The 25,093-nt window shown below is 35.8% G+C and overlaps 2 protein-coding genes and 3 pseudogenes across 2 annotated transcripts; 1 reads left to right on the forward strand and 4 right to left on the reverse strand.

The window, feature by feature from the left end:
- Positions 1–1,104: 1,104 nt before the first annotated feature.
- On the reverse strand, positions 1,105–6,749 carry LOC137718043 (uncharacterized; annotated as a pseudogene).
- Positions 6,750–7,928: 1,179 nt separating this feature from the next.
- LOC137718044 (fe(3+)-Zn(2+) purple acid phosphatase 12-like) lies at positions 7,929–9,473 on the forward strand (annotated as a pseudogene).
- A 1,889-nt stretch (positions 9,474–11,362) lies between these two features.
- Positions 11,363–12,154, reverse strand: LOC137717404 (dehydration-responsive element-binding protein 2D-like). Its single transcript, XM_068456769.1, has one exon. The coding sequence runs from the start codon at positions 12,152–12,154 to the stop codon at positions 11,363–11,365; it is 792 nt and encodes a 263-aa protein (XP_068312870.1).
- Positions 12,155–16,257: 4,103 nt separating this feature from the next.
- On the reverse strand, positions 16,258–19,697 carry LOC137718045 (probable GTP-binding protein OBGC2; annotated as a pseudogene).
- A 303-nt stretch (positions 19,698–20,000) lies between these two features.
- Positions 20,001–22,361, reverse strand: LOC137717641 (uncharacterized). Its single transcript, XM_068457061.1, has 7 exons — positions 22,137–22,361; positions 21,734–21,875; positions 21,229–21,376; positions 21,081–21,156; positions 20,869–20,980; positions 20,624–20,715; positions 20,001–20,359 (listed from the first exon to the last, which is right to left on the reverse strand). The coding sequence occupies exons 1-7, from the start codon at positions 22,167–22,169 to the stop codon at positions 20,315–20,317; spliced, it is 648 nt and encodes a 215-aa protein (XP_068313162.1). The 5' UTR covers positions 22,170–22,361; the 3' UTR covers positions 20,001–20,314.
- Positions 22,362–25,093: the final 2,732 nt, after the last annotated feature.

A 25,093-nucleotide genomic window follows, 5' to 3' on the forward strand; every position in this document is an offset into this window, starting at 1 on the left:
ATTGCAATATATAAGTGCACTTGCAGAATTGGCAATAATTCCCAGCATTGATAAATATACAAGATGCTTGTGGAATAAAAGGGACAAACGTGGCTTGAAAACAGAGATAGAGATGAATTCATGTCTCAACTGTTGTACGGATAAGCCCAAACCTTAAACCACCCCAAGAGGTAGGAAAATGAATCCTCCAAATCCTAATGATGAGACTAGAAAACTTCCCATAAAAAGGTGGAATTCAGGAAAAGAAATAATTGGAATTGTCTTCTAACAAGACGAAATAGACGAAATAATCATACCATCTTGCCAAAGATAATTCAAAGAACATATATGATGTCTTGAATTAGATTAAATTGGATAACTCACAAGATTCAACATGAAAATCATCACATAATACAAAAAGACGAAGTGAACTTTACAATCCAACTGTTGATTTAACTCAGAAACGAAAAGGTTGTCTCGTTAATATAGAAAGGCGAAATAGACGAAATAATTCAACCCTCGCACCTAGTTAAATAAGAAAGCTAACTTGGTTAATAAAAAAATGAAATAGACGAAATAATCCAACTGTCGCGCCTGATTTAGTTCTGAAAACTCGTTCAGCACCTTAAATTAGATTAAATTGGATAACACACCACATTTATAAGGAATTCATTCACATAACATAGAAAGGCAGAGTACAGCCACAATTATTTCATTCATATTATACATATACCCACATTAAGATTTGCAACAAACCCTGCAAGCTGCGACTCTTTTGCAATACCCTGCACATTACATTTTTTTAGCACACTCCCAAATTAAAACTAAAAATAAAGGGGGTTAAGAAAAGAAAACCTTACTGCTTAGTGGTTTATAATATATACAGCACACTGGAATGACCACGACAAAGCGCAGAAAAGCTCATGCGCCGCCGCGGCCCTCTAGATATTTATACACACCTCCATATATTTTTACTAAATATATACACACACCCCCTACTAGTTCTATACATATATTATTATTCGACATATGAAGCACTGAAGACATTGTGCAACTTTATTTACCAAGCTACCACCTCTATCTATATACCTTCAATTTTGATTTACATGCACCATTAATACGATTCTACGAATGCATTGTTTCCCAGCCAGTTCCATCAACGAAACCGCCATCGAAAACACCATAATCTTCCACCGCCGGAAGATCAAGCGACATGGCAGCCTACGTCCATATCGAGTCATCAAACACCGGAAAGTTCCCGCTTGTGTTCCCCCAGAGTATCCCCTCCATTTCATTATTCCCATCACTACTCATATTCTCCCCACTTCCGCGCCGCCCTGCTCCGGGAGGGCCACAGCCCAATTTCCATGGGGCTGATCCGCCTTCACAGTCAGAAAGTTATCGCCAATAAAAGGTACCGCAATATCGTTCACAGGAGCAACATAACCTGCGGGATTAGTCCCAGTACCTGATGGATTGGTTCGGAATTTGAGGTGGCACGCCGGGATTGGCCGGCAAGGGAACGACTTGATTCTGCAGATGCTTATTCAAATGATGCTGGTGACAATGAGGGACACGCTGCTCTGGCAATTTGAGTTTTGCCTTGAAATTTTTATCCAACGGCTATAAACAGGGAGCTCCTTTAAAAGTTAGAATAACTTTAGCCGTTGGACTAAATTTCAAGGATCCGAAATAGGTAATTAGGTGGATTTAGTGGAAGAGATCCGGAAATGATCCATTTCCCAATTTTATGGCCTAACAATTAGATTAGTCCAATTTTTAGTTATTTTTTTATTTAGGTCCATGAATAGGACACCATGTGTCAACACTTTTTGTTGTTAGGTTGATACTTTGCATTGTGATTACTATTTTATTCTACTATAGCTATTCAATGGAAAAAGAAAAAAAATAGAAAATGATACGATCGGTACTTTCCTAGCTATTCTCTTTGATGATAATCGCTAAAAAGATAGCGACTAGTATCCCAAAAAGTCGCTATCTTCATACCGATCCCTTCCTTTTCATTTTTTAAAATTTTTTATTTTGTTAATTTTTCTTTTATTTATCTTACCATAACAACAAACTATCATATTCATGTTTTTCAAAATATATTTTTTCCGTGCAAAATATATTATAATTCATTTTTAAACACTTGTAATCAATGATTTAAAACCTAAATTTAAAGATATTTTTCTATTTTCTCACTTTAAGAATCAATAAAAAAAAAATAGTTTCAGGACCTAATAATCAGTAGGATCACATCCAAAGGTTTTGCAATATTTTCCTTAGCTCCAGCGCAAAATATTTCTTAAAGCTAAAAATTTCAATTTTTTTTCACAAAAAACTGTGTGCTATAAGCCAAAGTTAGAGTTATTCTATTCGCACCACATATTTCCTAAAATTAATTTAGGACATTTCCAAAATTTCGGACACCTATAAATCTCTTGGGGGGCCTCGCTATTAGTTATATTATTATTATTATTTTTTTTCAACTCAGGTACCCTATTAGCTGGCATAAACCCATATTTCAGCTGATCTTTTACAATCTAAACTACCTATCATATAAGTATTTTTACAGTCTAAACTACATGTCATATAAGTACTTGTACAAGCTAAACTACCTATCATATTATAATATTAGTCGGCATAAACTTATATTTCAACTGATTTTTTATAATCTAAACTACCTATTATATAAGTACTTTTACAGTCTAAACTACCTGCCATATAAGTACTTGTACAAGCTAAACTACCTATCGTATTGTAACTACCTATCATGGTGGAATAAGTAATTTTACATGATTCTTACAATAAGATGTAGTCCTCCATCTTGGTAATGTTAAAAGCCCCCGAAGCTAACACAATCAATGTCAAAAGCCTCTTGAGCAATTACTTACATAAGACAATCAATGTATAATGCTCGCGAATCATGTAGACTAGAATCATGTAACAAATACCAGCAAAAATGAAACTTATTGTTGTAAACAACTCAATGAAAACATGTAAAATTACTTGTAGTTCTCATAGCTTCATGCAAATTCAAATTCAAATTTGGATACTAATCTGCATGAATCGCAAGGAAAATTCAAAACAGGAGTCAGATAGAGTTTTTGATGAAACAACGAGATTTGACGAGTAACTTTTTTTTTCTTTTTTTTTCAATACAATGATATATTTTACACTAAAAAAAATGAGAGTTTTTTTTTATGAAATGATGAGATTTGATGTGTAACTTAAAGTTCCATGTTAATTTTGGAAGAGTCATGATAAAACATTCAACGACAATCGGTGCATTTTTTTTTTCAAATTATGGACATTTTAATTGCTCTACTTATTAGACCCTACCTATGATTGTGCAATACATTAGACCCATATCAAAACATGCGGATCATGATCCTCTCCTGAGCAAAGGGTGAGGATCCTCCTGACCAAACTCATCGGGCCGTTGAAATTTTATCCAACGGCTACAAACAGGGGGCCCCTCTAAAAGTTATAATAATTGTATTCATTGGATAAAATTTCAACAGTCTGATGGGCTTGGTCAGGAGGATCCTCACTAGGGATGGGCAAATACCCATTGGTTATGGGTAACCGCGGTTATCCGCCCATTTAAATTTGACGGTTACGATTATGGGTAACCGTTTAGATAAATAAATGGTTATGGGTATAACCGTTTAACTATGAAATTTAAATAGGCGGTTATGGGTATTACCCGCGGTTATAAAGGGATACCTATTTAAATGTTTATTTTAATATATGTAAAACTAAAAATTAAAAAAAAAATTAGTTTCTAACTAAGTTTAGTATCCCGAGATATATTTGGTTATAAAGGGCCATATAATATATATATATATATATATATATATATATATATATATTTATACCTTACTTGAGAGAAAAATATAGTTGATAGAACGGGTTAATGTTTAATATATGTGATTGAATGTGCTAAAGCATTAGTGTTCGACAATTTTGTTTTGGAGTCTTTTGAAGCTTTGATCAATTCAAGATAATCATTACCTTGAGCATTTAGAAACATGTTATTATTAGATGATGCGTACATATATATATATATATATATATATATATATTTAATTGGCCTCGAGTTTTCAATAAATATTTGACCCCAAAATTAGAAATCGATTAAATGGCTTGGATCAATGAACATATGTTTCTAAATAAAAATCCAAATATTTATCAAATTAGCCTATTAGCAGACTGATTCGTACTTACATATATATATATATATATATATATATACAAGAATATTAATTAACCTACAACCATGCATGATTCTTGTAATAGATTGACCGTCAAATAATTGGGAGATATCGCATATATTCATAAATAATATTGCCGTTAATATAAAAATGGGTAAATTACACTTTCATACCTCAGGTTTGGAGTCTATTTCAATTCCTTACAACATCTTCAAAACATTTCACTTTCATACGTTAAGTACTATTTTATTTCAAAATAATACCTCCGTTCCATTTTTCATCCATTGATCCGTTAAATGCTGACGTGGCTGCCACATATATGTCACGTGGTTACCAAATGTTTGACACATGGCAAAAAAAAATTAATTTTTTAATTTTTTTTAAACCTTAATCTTCTAAATATAAATAATAATTATAAAAAAAAATTTAAAAATTAAAAAAAAAAACTGAAATAAACCACCCCTCGTCAACCCCCCAAACCAAAACCTAGAAACCCAGAAAGAACCCCCACCCGCCCATGACCCTCATTGCGCACCCCCCAACCTATGACCCTCCCTCCCTTCACGCCCACCCTCTTCCCTTCTCTACACACCCCCCACTCTCCTCTACACACACCCCTACTCCTTAAATCCACACCCATTCCACGAACCCGGCGATGGCGAGACGGGATCTGGGTTTTTTTTTTTTCTTCCTGGGTTGCAAGGAAGATGAAGATGGGGGAGATGGGTTTGGGAGTTGCGAGGAGAAGAGAGGAGGATGAGGGGGATAAGATTGAGGGAAGAGGGAAGCGAGGTGAGGTCGCGCAGGTGGGTGGGTGGGAATAAGATAGGGGGAAGCGAGGTGAGGTCCCCCGGGGGGAGGGGGGTGGAACTGGATTTTGGGATTTTTTTTTTTTTTCCTCCTTCCTCCCTCTTCTTCTTCTTGCCGTTGCAGCAGGTTTTTGGGTTCTGGATTAGGGATAGGGATTTGGGTCGCGTAGGGGGGGAGGGAGGGAGGGATAGTGGGTTTAATTATTATATTTTTTTTCATGGGGGGGGGGGGGGTGGGGGAACTAGATTTTGGGATTTGTTTTTTCCCTCCTTCCTCCCTCTTCTTCTTCTTGTTGTTGCTGCATCAGGTTTTTGGGTTCTGGGTTAGGGATAGGGATTTGGGTCGCTTTGGGTGGGGGGGGGGGGGAGGGGAGGGATTTTTTTTTTTTCATTTTTAGTTTTTTGAGAAATTTCAGTTTTTTTTTAAATAAATAAAAAATTATTTTATTTGCCACATGATAGACATTTGGTAGTCACGTGGCATATATGTGGCAGCCACATCAACATTTAACGGATCAATAGATGGAAAATGTAATAGAGGTATTATTTTGAAATAAAATAGTACTTAAGGTATGAAAGTGAAATGTTTTGAAGATGTTATAAGGAATTGAAATAGACTTCAAACCTGAGATATGAAAGTGTAATTTACCCCATAAAATACATGTTAAATGTACTTATAACGGTATTTAATAGTTAGAAAAAAGAAAATTATGACAATTTTCTTTTTAATTTTCAAGTTGTTAAAAAAATAGGTAGACGGGTATAAAAAAAAAAAGTAAACGGGTATGCGGTTATAGATATGGTTAACCGTTTATAAACGGTTATGGGTATGGGTATACCTGTTTATGTAAATACCCAACGGGTAAACGATTATGTGGATAAAAGCTTAAACGGTTATAGGTAAATAACCGTGGTTACCCGCCCGCCATAACCGTTGCCCATCCCTATACACAGGTTAGATTTTCATTTTTATTTTTACTTCTCTTTTATTTATAACAAGATAAGAACTCTATTCTTCTTATCTCTTCTTTTTATCACTCTTTTCTAGTTTTCAATATTTTGGAAAAGAAATGTGGGTTACGAGAAAGGGGGGAGGGATGTTAACACAGAAATAAATCCTAATGAATAATAGGAGGAAAAAATTTAAACAGTATAGAAAACTGATTAGGAGTGTATGAGTATTTATTGAAGCATGTATATGTTTTATTGAAGCTAACTCACCGTCGAAATAAGAGAAAAACTTAATAATTGAGATACCTGAGAAACCTGTTGATGACAAGATAAACATGTTCACTTCATTTTTTAACTCTCTTACTACATAGGTATTTGGATAAATGGTGGTAGTTTTTTTAACATTACAATGAACATCCACGTCGGATATAAAACTTAAAAAATTATGACACAAGAATAATTAAAATTATAGTATATAGAAAGAAGAACGTATAAAGATAGAGGCAGTGGCTTGGTAAATAAAGTTGAACTCTTCAGTGCTTCATATATCTTTATACCTTCAGTGCACCATTGAGACGAATGCAATGTTTCCCAGCAATTTCCATCCACGAACTCGCTGGCGCCGAAAAATCCCATGGTCTTCCACCACCTGAAGATCAAGCGACATTGTTGAAGAACAGATATTGAAACAGTTTGGAAGAGTCATCATCTTTAGCTGGCATTTTAACAAGTTTTGACCGCCCTCAGACCATGTAGAGTTTCTGCACACAAGTTTTCACTCACCTGCCATACCTAATGTTTGCATAAGTTGTTTTATATGTAAATTCAAGGGAAAAGGAGATTTTGGGGAAGGGTGACTACATAGCCTTGCCTCCTTGGCATGTCTACGAACAAATGGTGTTGCAATGAAAGGCACGATGCAGCAAGGCAAGGGGAGGTGAGGCACTTCTTTAAGTATGGTAAAGAATAAAATTACTTCTCATCAACTCCAATTGCAATAAGTGCACTTGCAGAACAGCCAATAAATCGCAGCATTGACAAATATAGATGATGCTTGTTGAAGAAAAGGGACAAACATGGTTGAAAACAGAGATAGAGATGAATTAATGTCTCAAACCTTAAACTTCCCCAAGAGGTAGGAATAGGAATCCTCCAAATCCTAATGGTGAGACTAGAAAACTTCCCATCCAAAGTTGGAATTCAGGATAGAGATAATTGGAATCAGTCTTCTAACAAGACGAAATAAACGAAATAATTCAACCGTTGTGCTAAGGATAATTCAGAGAACACATATGGTGTCTATTTTTTAGAAGAGTTGAGGATTTTTTGTCCGTGAATTTTTTAAAACACATATGAATAATTCAACCATCGTACTACCACCACTCATCTCTGACTTCAACATTCTGAGATTTTTTTAGAAGAGTTGAGGATTATTTTACCGCGATTTTTTTTAATTTGGGTGGTGATCACCCATAAGGGTAGCGAGATATATAGGAGGAGTAAGGAAGACATGAACTGAAACGTGGTTTGTGGAGGATTAGGGTTTAATACTTAGGCATTGGTGAACAGGAGATATCGTGTCCATGGCTAGCCTCACTGTTTAAATCTCTAATACACACTTGGCTTACACCTTTGTTTGCTTTCTTGCTCAGGTGGCAATCGGAGAGGAGCCAAATTCCAGTTTTCCCCTTCATTTTTCATTTTCTTTTATTAAATCCGCCCATTACATGAAGATCCACATCGGATTTTAACTTAGATAAATCGTAATTGATGAATGATAGTAGGAGGGAAAATTCTTAAAGTGTAGAGAAGACTGACTATAAGTATGTCTTACTGAGCTGACTGAGAGTTGAGATAAGTGATGAACTTGCTGACAACTAAAATAAGGTGTCAATTTTTAATTTTTCTTTTTACCTTTGTATTTAAATAACAAGATAAACATGTTCACTTATCACTTTTTTCAATTACTATGGAGGTATTTGCATTATGGTAGTTTCTTTTTACCTAATTCACGTCCGAGATTTAGATTTTTTTATAGGTTCTTCAAGATTGATGATTTATTATGATTTTGATTTCTGTGTAGTGGTTTGGGTGAACCCTAACTAGGGCTTTTTGAATTTTGAGTGTTGTGATGGATGAAGGTGCATATAACACAACGAGATCATGAGGGGAAAATTGTGATTGTGTCTTGGCCTCACAGGTAATTCAAATTTGATGCATTTAGAAATTTTGCACAAATTGGCACACTTGTGCTGTTTATTATGCTTTGAACCATATTTTTGTGTGTCCTATCTTGTTCTCATCAATGTGGTGTGCATTTTTGAGCAGGGATCTTGGCCAAACTCACGATTCAAATCGTACACTCACATTATGAATTAAACTCCACGAAAGGACAGACGGTGTTGCTTTTTGGGGACCTCTCTTACGCAGATGATTCTCCGTTTCATGACAATAACCGGTGGGATACCGGACGCATGGGGGAGGTTCGTAGAGAGAAATGTCACTTACCAGCCTTGCACTTAGACTGCTGGAAATCACGAAATTGATTTTGTCCTGAGCTTGTATGTCTCTTTTTTTTTTCATTTTTTTTTTTTTTTTTTTTTTGCAGTACTTCGATCTTGTTCTGCAACAAGTTGTACAAATGATTAAGCGTATGATATAATTGCAATGTTGTTTCAGGGAGAAAGTAAACCCTTCAAACCATACACAACCCGTTATTTTCTTCTGTACGAAGCTTCATGCAGTATATCTCCGCTATGGTACTCCATCTAGAGAGCTTCAGCATATATAGTATTCTTATCCCCTTACTCAGCATATGGTAAGAATGCTTACATCTCACTTCTATAGCCACAATTCATCTGGTGCGAGCAATTTTGCAGTACTGTGTCAGTCGTGGTTAGTTATGCTTATGTGCTCTCGATACAAGGCTCAAGAAGTAGCTTAAGAAAGTGAACAAGACAGTGACACCATGGCTTATTGTTCTTATGCATTCTCATTCTCCACTGTATAACAGTTACGTGCATCACTATATGGAAGGAGAATCCTTTACGAGGAATAGTTTGTGGAATATAAAGTAGATGTTGTCTTCCCTGTCCATGTTCATGCCTACGACCGATATGTAAGTGTACCTTATACATGCCTGCGAACAATCTGTTTAAACTATATAGGTTTCAGAAATGAATGTTTCCATCACAGGAACGGTTATCAAATGTTTCTACAACATTTCGAAGACTCTGCACTCCGAGAAGTGACCAGTCAGCCCCGGTTTACATAACTATTGGAGGAAACCTAGAAGGATTGGTTACCGAGTACGATGTTAATTCCCATTCGTATTAACTGTGAGCAGTCTTTCCTGTTGATCAAAAATTTTGAAATTCGGTGGTATTTTGTGTTTTTCTGCAGAATGTCAGAACCACAGCCAAGTTACTCAGCTTTCCGGGAAGCTAGCTTCGGTCATGGGATTTTCAATATAAAGAACAGAACTCATGCTTTTTTCAGTTGGCATCGGAATTAAGACGGGTATGCGGTTGAAGGACAGATATTGAAACAGATTGGAAGAGTCATCATCCTTAGCTGTATTTTCACTGCCCTCACAACCATGTAGACTTGCTGCAGAGGTTTTCACTCATCTGCCATATCATTGTAAATTCAAATGTTCAAGAGATGGGAAGGATGAGAAAGGTTTCATGTAATCATTGTATAGCACTCTATTCTTCATCCTGAATAAAACAATCTGTTCTTCATCCTCTTTTAACTCCAAAGATAAAACCATTTTCACTCACCACTTTCTTTTCTTCCTTTTTTGAAGAGAAAGGGCCGATTTCATCACAAGAGGTAGGGAAATGAATTCAACAAACAATTTTTCTTCAGTTTGTGTTTCTATATTAACTAGGCAAGCTTTCTAAGTTAAGGCGCGATGATAGTCTTATTTCTTTTTCTTTTTTTATGCTACTCAAGTGAGCCTTCTGAGTCATGAGTTAAATTAGACGGGACGGTGAATTATTTCATCTATATTGTCTTCCTATATTAACCAGGTGAGCCTTCTAAGTTTTGAGTTAAACCAAGCGCGACAGTTGAATTATTTCACCTATTTCATCTTTCTATATTAACTATGCGAGTTTTCTGATTTCTAAATTAGACTATGCATGACGATTAAATTATTTCATTTATTTCATGTTTCTATATTGTGTGAATGGTTTCCATTCAATCTTACGAGTTATATATATTCTAACTACACATCAGATGGAACTACTAGCATAGCCTACCCTTTACGCACTTTCTTTAAAGTATGGTAAAGAATAAATTACGACTCAACAACTTCGATTGCAATATATAAGTGCACTTGCAGAATTGGCAATAATTCCCAGCATTGATAAATATACAAGATGCTTGTGGTTCATGTGGAATAAAAGGGACAAACATGGCTTGAAAACAGAGATAGAGATGAATTAATGTCTCAACTGTTGTACGGATAAGCCCAAACCGTAAACCTCCCCAAGAGGTAGGAACAGGAATCCTCCAAATCCTAATGATGAGGCTAGAAAACTTCCCATAAAAAGGTGGAATTCAGGAATCTAACAAGAAGAAATAGACAAAATAATCATACCATCGTGCCAAAGATATTTCAAAGAATATATATGGTGTCTTAAATTAGATTAAATTGGATAACTCACAAAAATCATCACACAATACAAAAAAGACGAAGTGAACTATACAATCCAATTGTTGCGCCTGATTTAACTCAAAAATGAAAAAGTTGTCTAGTTAATATAAAAAGACGAAATAGACGAAATAATTCAACCATCGCGCCTGGTGAAATAAGAAAGCTAACTTGGTTAATAAAGAAAATGAAATAGACGAAATAATCCAAACGCCGCACCTGATTTAGTTTAGAAAACTCGTTCAATGCCTTAAATTAGATTAAATTGGATAACACAACACATTTATAAGGAATTCATTCACATAATATAGAAAGACAGAGTACAGCCACAATTATTTCATTCATATTATACATATACCCACATTAAGATTTGCAACAAACCCTGCAAGCTGCGGCTCTTTTACAATACCCTGCACATTACATTTTTTTTAGTACACTCCCAAATTAAAACTAAAAATAAAGGGGGTTAAGAAAAGAAAACCTTATTGCTTATTGGTTTATAATATATACAGCACACTGGAATGACCACGACAAAGAGCAGAAAAGCTCATTCGCCGCCGCAGCCCTCTAGATATTTATACACACCTCCATATATTTTTACTATATATATACACACACCCCCTACTAGTTCTGTACATATATTATTATTCGACATATGAAGCACTTCTGAAGACATTGTGCAACTTTATTTACCAAGCTACCACCTCTATCTATATACCTTCAATTTTGATTTACATGCACCATTAATACGAATGCATTGTTTCCCAGCCAGTTCCATCCACGAAACCGCCACCGAAAACACCATAATCTTCCACCGCCGGAAGATCAAGCGACATGGCGGCCTCCGTCCATATCGAGTCATCAAACACCGGAAAGTTCCCGCTTGTGTCCCCCCAGAGTATCCCCTCCATTTCATTATTCCCACCACTACTCATATTCTCCCCCACTTCCGAGCCGCCCTGCTCCGGGAGGGCCACAGCCCAATTTCTATGGGGCTGATCCGCCTTCACAGTCAGAAAGTTATCGCCAATAAAAGGTACCGCAATATCGTTCACAAGAGCAACATAACCTGCAGGATTAGTCCTAGTACCTGATGGATTGTTCTGCACAAGGGTTTGGTTCGGAATTTGAGGTGGCACGCCGGGATTGACCGGCGAGGGAACGACTTGATTCTGCAGATGCTGATTCAAATGATGCTGATGACAATGAGGGACTCGCTGCTCCGGCAAATTGAGCTTTGCCCCGGAACCGTAGAGCTTTCGGGCCGCAGCGTCATAAGCCAGAGCAGCTTCATGGGAGGAGTCGAAAGTCCCGAGCCAGAGCCGGGCCCCACGGTTCGGCTCACGGATTTCCGCCACCCATTTTCCCCACGTCCTTTGCCTGACGCCTTTGTAAGTGCACATAGCATTCTCCGGCCCTCCCTTCCCCCTCATGCAACCCTTCCTCGAGCTCGCCTGCACCGGCCGCTTCGACAGCTTCCTTTCCTCAACCCCAACACTGGTACTACCACCACCATTCATCTCCGACTTCAACATTGTGAGATTTTTATGAGAAGATTTCCTGAACTTTTATTTGGGTGGCGAGTTTGAGAAACCAGTTGTGATATTTATATAAGGAGTAAGGCAGACATGACCAGAAACGTGGCTTGTGGAGGATTAGGGTTTAAATATTTGGCATGGTGAACAGGAGATATCGTGTCCATGGCTAGCCTCACTATTTAAATCCCTAATACACACTTGGCTTACACCTTTGTTTGCTTTCTTGCTCAGGTGGCAATAGGAGAGGAGCCTTATAATTCCAGTTGTGCTGTGCTTTTCATTTTTCATTTTCTTTCTTTTATTAAATCGGCCTTTTACAAGAAGATCACATCAGATTTTAACTCAGAGACAAATCGAATGTAATTGATAGATGATAGTAAGAGGGAAAATTTTTAAACTGTACACAAAGACTGAATGAGTATTTCTGTTGGAGCAGAGTATATCTTACTGGAACAGAGTATATTTTACTGAAGCTGACTGACTGAAAGATTTGCTGACAACTGAAACAAGTGTCAGTTTTTCTTCTTTTTTTTTTACTTTTTTTATTTAAATAATAGGATAAACATGTTCACTTTATTGTTTTTATCCTACATCAAAATTATAACAAGATTGATTAATAAGTTTTAGTACAAAATTATTTGTTGTGTACAGTAGAGACTCACAGTAGATATCTCATATACACTTAAGAAATTTGTTAAAATATGTTTAGATTTTAATTTTTCATAATAATATGTGCATCTTTAGTTCATTAAAACCATTTGTAACCGTATTTGACTCATATTAAAAGATGTTTGAAGAATCCATTGACACACATACATAGGTTAGATTTTCATTTTTATTTTTACTTCTCTTTTATTTATAACAAGATAAGAACTCTATTTTTTATCTCTTCTTTTTCTCTCTATTTTCTAGTTTTCAATATTTTGAAAAGAGAAGTGTTTTGGGTTACCAGAGAAGAAGGGAGGGATGTTAACTCAGAGATAAATGTAATGAATAATAGTAGAAGGAAAAAATTTAAACGGTAAAGAAAAACTGATTGGAGTATAGTATTTATTGAAGCATGGATATGTTTTATTTAAGCTAATTGACCGTCAAAATAAGAGAGAAACTTAATAATTGAGATATCTGAGAAACTTGTTGATGACAAGATAAACATGTTCACTTTATTTTTTTTATTCTCTTACTACATAGGTATTTGGATGGTGGTAGTTTTTTTAAACATTACAATGAACATCCACGTCGGATATCAAAATTATAAAATTATGACCCAAGAATAATGGAAAGGAACAAATGGTATAGATACAACAAGATTGATTAAGAAGTAAATTTTACATCAGAACCATTTGTTGGGATAGCAGAGACTCACAATAGATATCTAATAGATATTTAAGAAATTATTAAAACTTGTTTAGATTTTCATCTTTCATTTTAATATACTTGAAGAATGTATACAACATTACACATTCTTCAAGTATCTTCCATTTGTTACACACACACATCAAGTCAGGAAAACCATTTGTAAAGTCATGGAAACTAAATTTTCAAAACGAAATTTACAAATAAAATGGCGTAGTGATTGATTATTAGATTATTACTTAAATATTGATTAACGTTTTTATTTTCTATTAATAAAACATCATTTAATTTGTAAATTTAATTTAAAAATTCAGTCTTTTAGCATTGCTGTTTGAAAAAGTTATCTCGACACAGTGAGATTTTCTTTTTATTTTTCTTCACTTTTCTTTTATTTATAACAAGATAAGATCCCAATTAATTCATCATATCTCTCTTTTTTTCTTTTCATTTTGGAAAAAGAAAAGTGTTTTGGGTTGGGGGGGAGGAATTTGGACGATTTAGTGACGGAGGCGGTGTGAACGGTGGGGATAAACCCTACGTTAGTCCCCTAAATCAGGGCTTGACAGTTTGCAATTTGGCATGCAAAGCTTGCATACGTGGTGTGTTTTGCTAAATCCCGTGGGTCCCTTGGGTCCCGTTGATCTGCGAGTTTTCCGAAAAGGATAGGAAGGGACGTACAGGCCCCAGAGTGCGAGGATGACATCATCCTAACGGAGACAATGAATCCTACGGACTGATTCTCATTTCCTCCGTTCATGTACACGAGATATTTTTTAGTATAATCGGTACCTAGAATACATTACATGTTATTATATAAATAATATATTTTATATGTTAAAAATTAATAATTTAAAAAATAAAAAATTTCCCTACTTATATAAAAATACATGATTTATTATCTGTATATTCATGACAATAAAAAATTTCTCTATGTTCACGCTGTTGTTGTTGTTCTTGTCCTCCAGCAAATCAACACGTACACACATATTCACATGTAGATATCTTACTTTTGAAACAAAATATACATAACCTAAATTTGCATCAGCTTTCTAAATACTGTCAAGATCTAATCACATTACAGAAAGAACAACTGTTAAAATTAATATTTTTTTTATAGTACATCGATATTTTTATATTAAGAGAATAGAGAGTTCGGTTAAGCCACACAGTGGATAGCTTAATTTGGTATCGAATTCGTTATCCATGATATTCAAACTTAAGACCTCTCACTTCCAAATGAAAATGAATACCATCAAACCGTAATAGTGAACGACATCAAAATTAATATGTTACAACTAACATTACAGAAGAAATAATATTGTCAAACCTGTCAACTATATGATAAACAATTAAAAAAAATGGTACATCCTACAAATTTTATAGTTCTTTGTACAAACCGTGCATTGACATCAGCTTTTAACTATTCTTAGAAGTCACATGCCATGATTCATGTATAAATACATATACAATAATATTGTGAAGTTAAACCTTCAAACATTACATGTACAACACAAAAATACAATCGTATCAGCTTTTAACTACTCTTAGAAGTCACATGCCATGATTCACATATAAATACATAAATAATAATATTGTAAAGTTAAACCTTCAAACATCACATGTACAACACAAAAATACAATCATACTCTAAGCTTTCAATCATGATTCTTTATTTTATCGCACTGACAAAAAGACTAAACCCTGGCCTAACTCTTTTATCTAATCTAAATTTCACCCCACTCAATATATCCAAGAAACATTATTTTGTTTACGGATTGAAGTATCAACGGAAGAAAGATTGCTTTCATTCCTTCATGTTATAGTGTGTATTACATAAACTAACTTATAAATTTTTCTCCTTCTTGAAGGCTTGACCAAATAAAATATAAGTAACTGAACCCCAAAGTATGGGGAGCACTTTAGGAGTGTGTTGAACTACGTACTAAAGCGTATGATGGCTTTCGTCAGCATTATTATAGAGTCAAGAGTTCATCATTAATGTCATCCTAAAAAACAAGGGATACGTTATAATTCTATGATAGTACTAACTGTACAACAAAAATTAAGATTTTAATCTTAAAACTTTAAGATCACTTCACTTATAGACAGATACAGTTTTGTCAGTATTATAATAGAATCAGGTTTACATTTTTATTGTCATCATAAAAAATAAAAATAAAGAAAAAGAATAACCTAACAATTCTCTGATAGTACGAACTGTACGACAAAAATTAAGATCACTTCACTTACCGACAGATACAGTTTTGTCAGTATTATGATAGAGTCATATTTACATTTTTATTGTTATCATAAAAAATAAAAAAATAAAAAAAAAGAATAACCTAGCAATCCTATGATAGTACGAACTGTAAGACAAAACTAATATTTTAATGATAAACTTTTAACTGTGATACAGATAGATACAATTTCGTATTATTAGAGTCAAATTTACATTTTTATTGTGGTCATAAAAAATAAAGAAAAAAGAACAACGTATCAATTTTAAGATAGTACAAAGTATATAACAATCTTAACTTTTAACTGTTACTTCACATATACAGACACTAACAGATCTTTATATTATTAATTACTGAACAGAAGACTCTTTTAGAGTTATCCAACTTTAACACTCAAAAATCATATATCATAACACATATAAACACCAATCTTTTTAACATTTTAAAAATCCAATCTTATAACATAGAAGGAACTGAACCCTCATGTAGTTTTGTTCTTATCTCAGTCCAACCTTCTCTTAATCCGAATAACTCAATTCGTTCGGGGGTTTAAAGTAGATAGACAAAGGAGAAAGGGATTAAAAAAATATTGCATTCATGCCTTCTTTGTAGTGTGTATTACATGATATAATCTATACATCGTACATATAGAAGTTAATGCATAAAAAAAAGGTTCTAGCCAGTCTCACTCAATTGCAATGCTTCGTTTATGCCTCGGCACTTCCACAGACCTGCTCTTATCGCCTTCAACATTTCGTTTACTCTGATGCCTTTCCTGCAAAAACCAATGGCAACTTAACAAAACCTTTACTTAGGCTGCTGCTGTTGTTACTACACAGAACTATGCAGGGCCTGTTGTTACTACATAGAACTAAGTGTGTAGCTCCAACTATAATGAGCTTTAGAGATTTTCATACGACATAGTCTGTCAAGCAAAAACTTACTGACGAAAACCAGTGGAGAAAAAGAGTAGAGAGAAACAGAAATGAAGTTTAAGCATAGAACTCAAGACGTTAGAGAAAGCATAAAAGATGATAGAGATGAACTTACAATACACTGACACCAACAATGGCAAGGGGTTGTGGATAGTCCTCAATATCTTTTTCCTTTCGGTCATTACTTGGAACTCTTGATGAACTCACATCTGCATTTTGACCTTCAGAGGACGGTCGTTGAACTGCATCAATAATGCTCGTTTTTAACTCAGAAGATGCGTTATCAGTACCAAGTCTCATTATTTCTTCAGTCAAAGATGGAAGCCTATCCTTTGCCTAAAATGCAGATATATTCTAATATTAATCAAAAATTGAAATTTAGGATATCAAAGTATCTCATAGAACAAGGTATTAGTGACAAGCAAAGAATAGTGATTAGAACCGGGAAGCATTTTCACGCCGGAAAACCAAACAAAAAGAGACGAACCTGGGGAAGGTCAATTTTGTTGAACACCACTATGTATGGCCGTTCAAGGTAATCAGGTTACACATTCGCAATTCCTGAAAATTATATAACAGCAGTTCGCAGGTCAAACAACAGTTGGGTAAAATGGCAGTGAGGTATTTGTAATACTACAGTCAGCTGGAGTGACACATGAACAAGGGCACACATACTTCCTTGACAGTTCTGTAGTCATTCACAGGATTCTCGGCTGCTGCATCAACAACAAGGACCAATAGCCGAGTCCGCCTCAGATGCCTCAGGAAATTGCGACCAAGATCCTAAAGGAGGACAGAGTTTGAATTACGAGAGTTGGAGCTTTACAATAAGTGATAAACATGATAACAAGCATTACCTTACCAAGATGAGCGCCCTCAATAAGACCAGGCAAATCTGCCAAAGTTGCTTCAGAATAATACATCCCTGGCCCTAAACTTGGGTCGCCATCAAGGCGTCCAAGGTTTGGCATTAAGGTTGTGAAAGGATAATCGGCAATATCAGGTCTTGCAAGTGTAGTGGCGGCCAAAAGGGTTGATTTTCCAGCATTTGGAAGGCCCTGCAACAAAGGCAGGTAAATATTAGGAATCTAATGACCATACCTATACCTTCTATAAGTAGTCTTGCTCCATTTCTTTCTCGTTGAAATGAAACGCCAAAATATAAGGTTTTTCTCTTTGATTCTATTCGAAATTAACTTGATCAAAATATATTCATTACTCTAGTAGATTGTAACGTGCAAAAGTCTCTAGTTAGATTTCCCTCTCATCGAAATTTGCTAACCAGTGTAAGGAACTGCTGAAGAATCACTACCATAACACCAATAGTTAGGAATCAGCTCAACTGTGTCAAGTTTATTACAATACAGCAAATCAAAACTGGAAACCAAATCCGATAAAGTACAATCTGGTCTGACAGATTTTGTGATCAACATGGTACAATATTGTTTCTTTTTCGGAAAGCTAGTACCAAGAATATCGTTACCACCAGTTCCATTAAAACCATGGGGATATGATAATTGAACTTCTAAGACAGAACTTCAAACAGAAAAATGAACCCCACAGAGAAATATACTATAAAAAATATAGAGCACGGGAAAGCAATACTTACAACCAAACCAACATCAGCAACAACTCGTAGGATGAATACTCCCGGTTGACCAACTGCTAAAACCTGCAACAACTCGTAGAAACACGTTAGCACAACTATACCTTATCACTATCATCTCTCATCAAATTTGTGGTCAGAGCCATCACCTTTTTCTTACTACGCTCTGGCGTTTCTACCAAGCTAATCTGCCGCAAAAGTGGGAAAAATTAAATGTAAACTGCAGATTAGCATTGACATGCAAGTTAGCTAATCTGCATAACAGCCTTGACAAGTTATATGATACGAAGATTGAGGCTAACTTCCCAATTGCCAAAATTTCTCAGTCTATAAGCATGGTGTCTCGCCCCTCCTTGTCCACCCCTCGCCACAAGAATTTCATCCCCTGGCCGTGCTAGATCAGCCAACAATGTTCCTCATTTACGCTTCACTACAGTACCTATAGCGCAAATACACAAATTAAATTGACCATCCTACCACATTATCATCACCGATTATACCTTGAAGAAAAAACTCCCAATTCATTACATCCACAGCACAAAATCATAACAAAAGAACACAAAACAATAAACAAACCGGGAGGCATGGGAATACGCAGAGCCTGAGCAGAAACTCCATCGTGCAACTGGGATGTCAAGACCCCCATTGCAGCCACATTGCCACCGCGTTTCGCATTGAACCTGCTTTTCGTATGAAATTCCAACAAGGAATCCTTACCCTCGTCGGCATAAATCACAACATCACCGAGAACAAGGCCCCCACCAAAATCCCTTTTCAGCAAGCTCTTCCTCCTCAGCTTCTCCTTCTCATGTTTCCCCTGCGACGGCTTACTGGGAGGTCTCTTGTTCGGCATGGCGAGGACCGCGCTGTGGCCTCCGTCTCCGGAACGAACGGTGATGATCACCTGATCAAAAGTACTTGTGGGGTTCCTTGATTAAAGTATTGGGTTTTTGAGTAGAAGATAACCCCTGGGCTCTGGTGCTAATTCGGCAGCTAATTCCGAAGAATCTGACATTTTTTGAATTGTTCGAGTCCTGCTCGCACCTATATGTAAAACGCCATGGAAACTACTCGCGTGAGCAAATGAAGGTATACATTACTGTCTGCTTAGTTGCTGCATTTAATCGTTGAGAATTGGAGGAGAATATTTTACAGATTTATTGGGAAACCTCAACGTTCAGAGGTTACCTTTGGGGGAAAGCGGTGCCGTATAAGGAGGATTTGTGACGGAAGAGATAGGAAGTTGACGGTGGCGGGGAGATGAGAGACGCCATATCCGAATAGAGAAGCAGCGCGAGTGAGCGAGCAAGGGAGCGAGGGAGACGAACAGTCCAACAGACAAAGACGAAGTTACCTTTGCGGTATTTCAAAAAGCCCAAATAAATGGCGCGACTAATCTTCTGCATGTTTTTACTCTTAAGCCCATGTCTTATTTGGAATTCTACTTCTCCTACTTCCAATTTTATTACAAGTTTCTCAATTTTCGACACGTGTTATTTGTCATTTAATATTATAGTCCGGTGTAATTTTTCTTCGTTAGTAATAAAGAGGTCCGAAGTTAGAATCTCCTATCATTTTCGACACGTGTTAATTTGTCATTTAATATTACTGTCTCGTTACATTTTTCTTCATTTGTAATTAAGAGGTCTTAAAATCCCCAGCATGTGGCATGTGGCTTTAGGGTTCACAGTCATTGGGAAATCGCAACGTGTAGATAAACTTTGGATCAATTTCAATAGATAGATTACACAAGTTTGCAAGTCTTAAAACAAGCACCATAACATATGCAAGCCTTGCATTAAAGCCTAAAGAAAAACCATTGGCACATACCCCAACCGAGTTTTCTATACGACCCACCAAGTTCACCTCCTTCGATTACTACTTCTAAACATGAAATAATGTATGACACACCAAATCCACATGTGGGAATGTTGTCGGAAGGAAACTAGCCAAACTGTAGTATACGAGAGCTCAACGATCGCCAATCATCCCCATCTGGTGCTGCTCCAAAAGTTTCATACATTTAGCTTCTAATAAAATCCTTCAAAGAAAACGGAGGATTCCCATTCTGCAAAAACCACGTAATACTAAGTAACGCAATTTTGCAATGCACCACGCATTTCACTTATCCTATAACCTAATTACTTGTTCATCCTTAGTATGAGCATATCGCTTTAACATGGATAGTTTAGGCCTCTGCAATCCCAATAATAGTATGGTACTTGGATATGGACCAAATAACCAAAGTCAGATAGTGAAAGTCGGGCTTAAATTTTCGCAACTGCACCCCGAGAACTGATACAAAAATAAAAATGTAGTAACTGCATGTTACCTTGACATTATCTTCACTCATATATTGTCTTACTACTGTTGTCTGTTGTATTAGCCTTTCCAATGCAGAGTAATCGGGCAGGTTTGAATGCCCTGAACCATGAAACACAATAAAAACCAGTACATTAGTGATTGTTGCAAATATAATCAAAGAAAATAAGGATATGATATTGGCACAGTATGGATATCTCTGCAAAAGATCAAAACAAATATGATACACAGAAGTAAGGAATGTGGGAAACAAACCAAGAATTGCTTGATTCAAACTATCTGCAACTTGCTGCCGATAGTCCAAGCTAAGCAAATGAAACATAGGAGACTTCTCCGGTTCATTGTAAGCAAGCAGAGCCATGAAATCCTGCAGAAATATCAAACTTGAGTTCCATACGGACATGAATAAACATACAAAAAACATACACATATACTTATAAAAGGAAACTTAAGAGTTTGAAGCGTACTTCAAGCTTTGTAACGTATTTGTCCACCTTCCCAAAGGGGCCCAACTTGTTCTGGGCGAATTCCAAAGCTTCTGTGCTGCCAAAGAAATAAAGAATTAAAATAGCACGACGTGCACCACAAACAAGGTGTCATTGTAATTTTGCTCACCATTTTTTAGCGCAAACAAGTTCAACAAAGTGCAGGCTCAGAAGGTCAAAATGCAAGTCTTTGTTTTTCTCCAGCAACTCAGGTGCCAGCTCTTCCGTCAGTTCAATCGCCTTCTGAGCATTCCCCTCCACTGCACATTGAAAAATCCCTGAAGACAACAAAACATACCATTAGCACCGACATCGATCAACCAATCCAAGATATCCCCAATAACAGTTTTTTTGGGTCCGTTTGGAACTGCCACTCCTGCTCATAAATAACCTTTTTTTTTTCGTTTTGGAAACTGCTCATAAATACTTTAGCTATACTTTTCTATATTATATACAAGCTTCTCTAGAAAACGCTTTTGTGACCCAAAATCACTTTTAAGTTTTTCTAACCACCGTAATCAAAAGCGCTTTTAGTTGGTAGTACATGCTTTTAGAATCCCAACGGTTCCAAAACCATTCGGGACAATGTGTTCAATCATTACATGACAGTAAACTCGACGTCGTTGCAAACCTACTTTTTCTTTTCTCCATATCCTCAATGCAGTCGGCAGGCTGCTTCGTCCCCGTCGAAGCAACAAACGACTCCACAGTTTCTTTGTAGCAGTTATGCACAAGGTATGACAGAACAATACTGTTGATATCATTGTCATTGATAGCCTATCAATAAAACACCAAATGAAAATCCCCATTAAAAAAGATCAAACAAAGGATAAATATATATATATAATTCGAGCCCAACGTCCCCAATTGGGCAAATGCAGCAAGCCCTAAATACAAAATCAACGAGTCAATGTCTAAAATCGATGAAATTTAACACTAATTGGGTAAGTATTGTGTAATCCTTGGGTTTTGAATCGAAATAAGATTGTGGAAATTGCAATAATTTGGGAAATTAAGAACAGAAAACTGGAAACTTACAACTTGATTGAAGTGACGAGGATCGACGTCCATGACTCGCCGCGTTCTGAAATCCTGCGGTGCGGAATGAGGCTGAGGAGCGGAGGCGGGCGCGGCTGAGGAACGGAGAAAGAAAAGGGAGTTCCGTCTCGGTCCGACACGACGAACGATTTTACGTATCGGCTGGCGAATCCGAGTTAGTTCGAGTCACTAGAGAGAGTGATCCGATATCTATCTTTAATTCTCGACTTTAAACCGCTATTCACTGTGTCTATAGGTTCTTGTACACGTGCCCTTACTAGGTTCTATAAATCGTGGGTCGACCTGCAAATAATATGATTTTTTTTTTCTTTTTATACAAGAATATAATTTGTGACAAATTACGGTTCTTCATTTTTTTTGGAGCCCGAGAAAACTCACATCTGGTCACAAGTCTGGCTTTATGTCACATTGTCATTGCCTTCCACTAATGTTTGATAGACCAAATTTTAAGATTACATTTGTAAATCATGTGATGTTTCATTAATAAAAAAAATTAGAAGATGAGCACACACTTTATGTGTGAACAATTTCAATTTTATTTATTTATTTATTTATTAAGGAGTGTGATTAGTTTTTAAAATTTTTAAAAAGGGTATGAGACAATGATGATGATATCTCTTAATAAGAACATATTTTTCTTAATATTACATAATTACCATTTTACCATCTTTATGTAAATATTATGTATAAAAAATGAGGGTAAAATAGAAAAATAGGGATATGATTGTCATTTTCTCAAAAGATACAAATTTACTATTTTGCCCTCCTTATATAAGTATTGTGTATCAAAAGTGAGAGCAAAATTGGAAAAAATGTGGCAAAAAGTTGACAAGGACGGTTCTCTTTATAGAATATAATAGATAAGCACATTAATTGATATTTAAGTAATAACTTAATCATTAATGACCATGTCATATTTACAAATATAGTTTAAATTGAGGATCTCTCTAACATTACTGGTAACTATGTGATCAAAGTATCAATACTATGATTTATTTTGTTGGTATTAGATTTTTTTTTTTAAATTTTTTTACAAAAGTGATATGTCAAGGCCTAAAATATAAAATTGAGTATTCTTAATCGATTGAACGACAAATTTTCATGGAATAAATTCTAATGTTAACATGTAGCATATAGGGAAGGAGAAAGTTTAATCGGTGAGGGCAAAGAGAAAAAATATTCAGTGAGGGCAAAGAAATGCTCTTTACCAATTAAGTTGCACTGCCTAAATTTGAAATATTCAAAACAATTATTATTTCAATATTTTTCTACTAACTAAGGTGATGTATAACATAATAAAGTTTGTTGTATACAAAAGGTGGGATAACAGTTGGTTATAGGGATGGACAAAATACTCATGGGTATGGGTATTCGCGGTTACCCGTTCATTTATAATTTACGGTTACGGTTATGGGTAATCGTTTAGATAAATAAACAGTTATGGGTATAACCGTTTATCCGTGAAATTTAAATGGACGGTTATGAGTATTATCCGCAGTTATAAACTGGTAGCCATTTAACTGTTTGTTTTAATATACGTAAAATTAAAAAAAAAAGTTAAAATTGATAAAGAGATTCATTTTGCAAGTTCTTTATTACGGGTAGTTCTTACAAAAGATCGGACTAATGACGTATACAATACTTGAATTCTCGATGTAGATGCTACATAGTTAATTCTCATTCTTCAGAAACTACAAGTGTAATAGGAGCATCCATCGACAAAAGGATCACCCTAAGATGATCATCTTATGGCTAACAAACCCTAAACCATTTATTTTAATAAAAGCACTTTTCTTAATAGTGATTATGAACATAAGTGCGTTTTGGATAGAAGCGAGCAACTGATCATGTGTGTTTTGATCAAAACTTTTCCGAGAAAAAGGGCGACAGTACGAGGCAATCTACAGCTTCTACTTCGGAGAATATGGCCATATTTCAGTTCGGGAGCTTATTCGACATACGGGGGACACTTACATGGCTGAGACAGGAGAAGATAAGACTCCAATCAATCTCACTTGCTAACTCTTGTGCTTTATGTACAGATACATGATACACACACACACACACAGGTCCCTCAACAGTCCCTTCAAATTAACTTTACCAACTGATAAATGGGTAAACCGGAAAAAAAAAAAAGAAAAAAAAAAGGTAAATGGGTAAAAAAACAGCTAAACGGATAAACGGGTAAATGGTTACGGTTAAATGGGTATGCAGTTATAGGTATGATTAACCGTAAATAAACGGTTATGAGTATAGATATAACCGTTTAGCCAATTATCCTACAGGTAAACGGTTACATGAGTAAAAACATAAACAGTTATGGATAAATAACTGTGGTTACCTGCCCATTATAACCGTTGTTCATCCTTAACTGGTTCATTGTTAATGTTGAGTTAATTTACAATTCACGCGATTATTTGCTAGGAAAGTTTCATTTTTTTACACTATTTTTACAATTTAAGTGGTATGAAATTAAGATGACAAACTAGCTCCTAGTATTACTATAAGAGATTCTGACTTCGAGTGCCTTTTCTTGAACCTATCAAGTTGACATGCCACTATATCATAGCTGTTATCGGTAGCAAGAAACTGGAGAAGTAGAAGTTTCATCATAAAACCAATGGATAATATGGGAAATAGTCCAACTATTTATAAGCACATGTAAGGCAACTCCTCTCACGCCCCTTCATGTGTGGCGAATTTTCAAGTCTATTCATGTGTGGCGAATTTTCAAGTCTATTCATGTGTGGCGAATTTTCAAGTCTAACAAGTGAAAAATACAACGGATGACGTGGAGCACGTGTGGCCATTGAGCTTTACACGTGAGACAACTTGTTCTGATACTAACTACTTATAAGCATCCGTATGATCCATCTTCTCATCAATATGGGAAGTAACCGAACTACACATGTAAGGTCCATCATCTCATCAGTGTA

Source organism: Pyrus communis, chromosome 15, assembly GCF_963583255.1.
Source record: "Pyrus communis chromosome 15, drPyrComm1.1, whole genome shotgun sequence".
In the NCBI taxonomy this organism is placed as follows: domain Eukaryota; kingdom Viridiplantae; phylum Streptophyta; class Magnoliopsida; order Rosales; family Rosaceae; genus Pyrus; species Pyrus communis.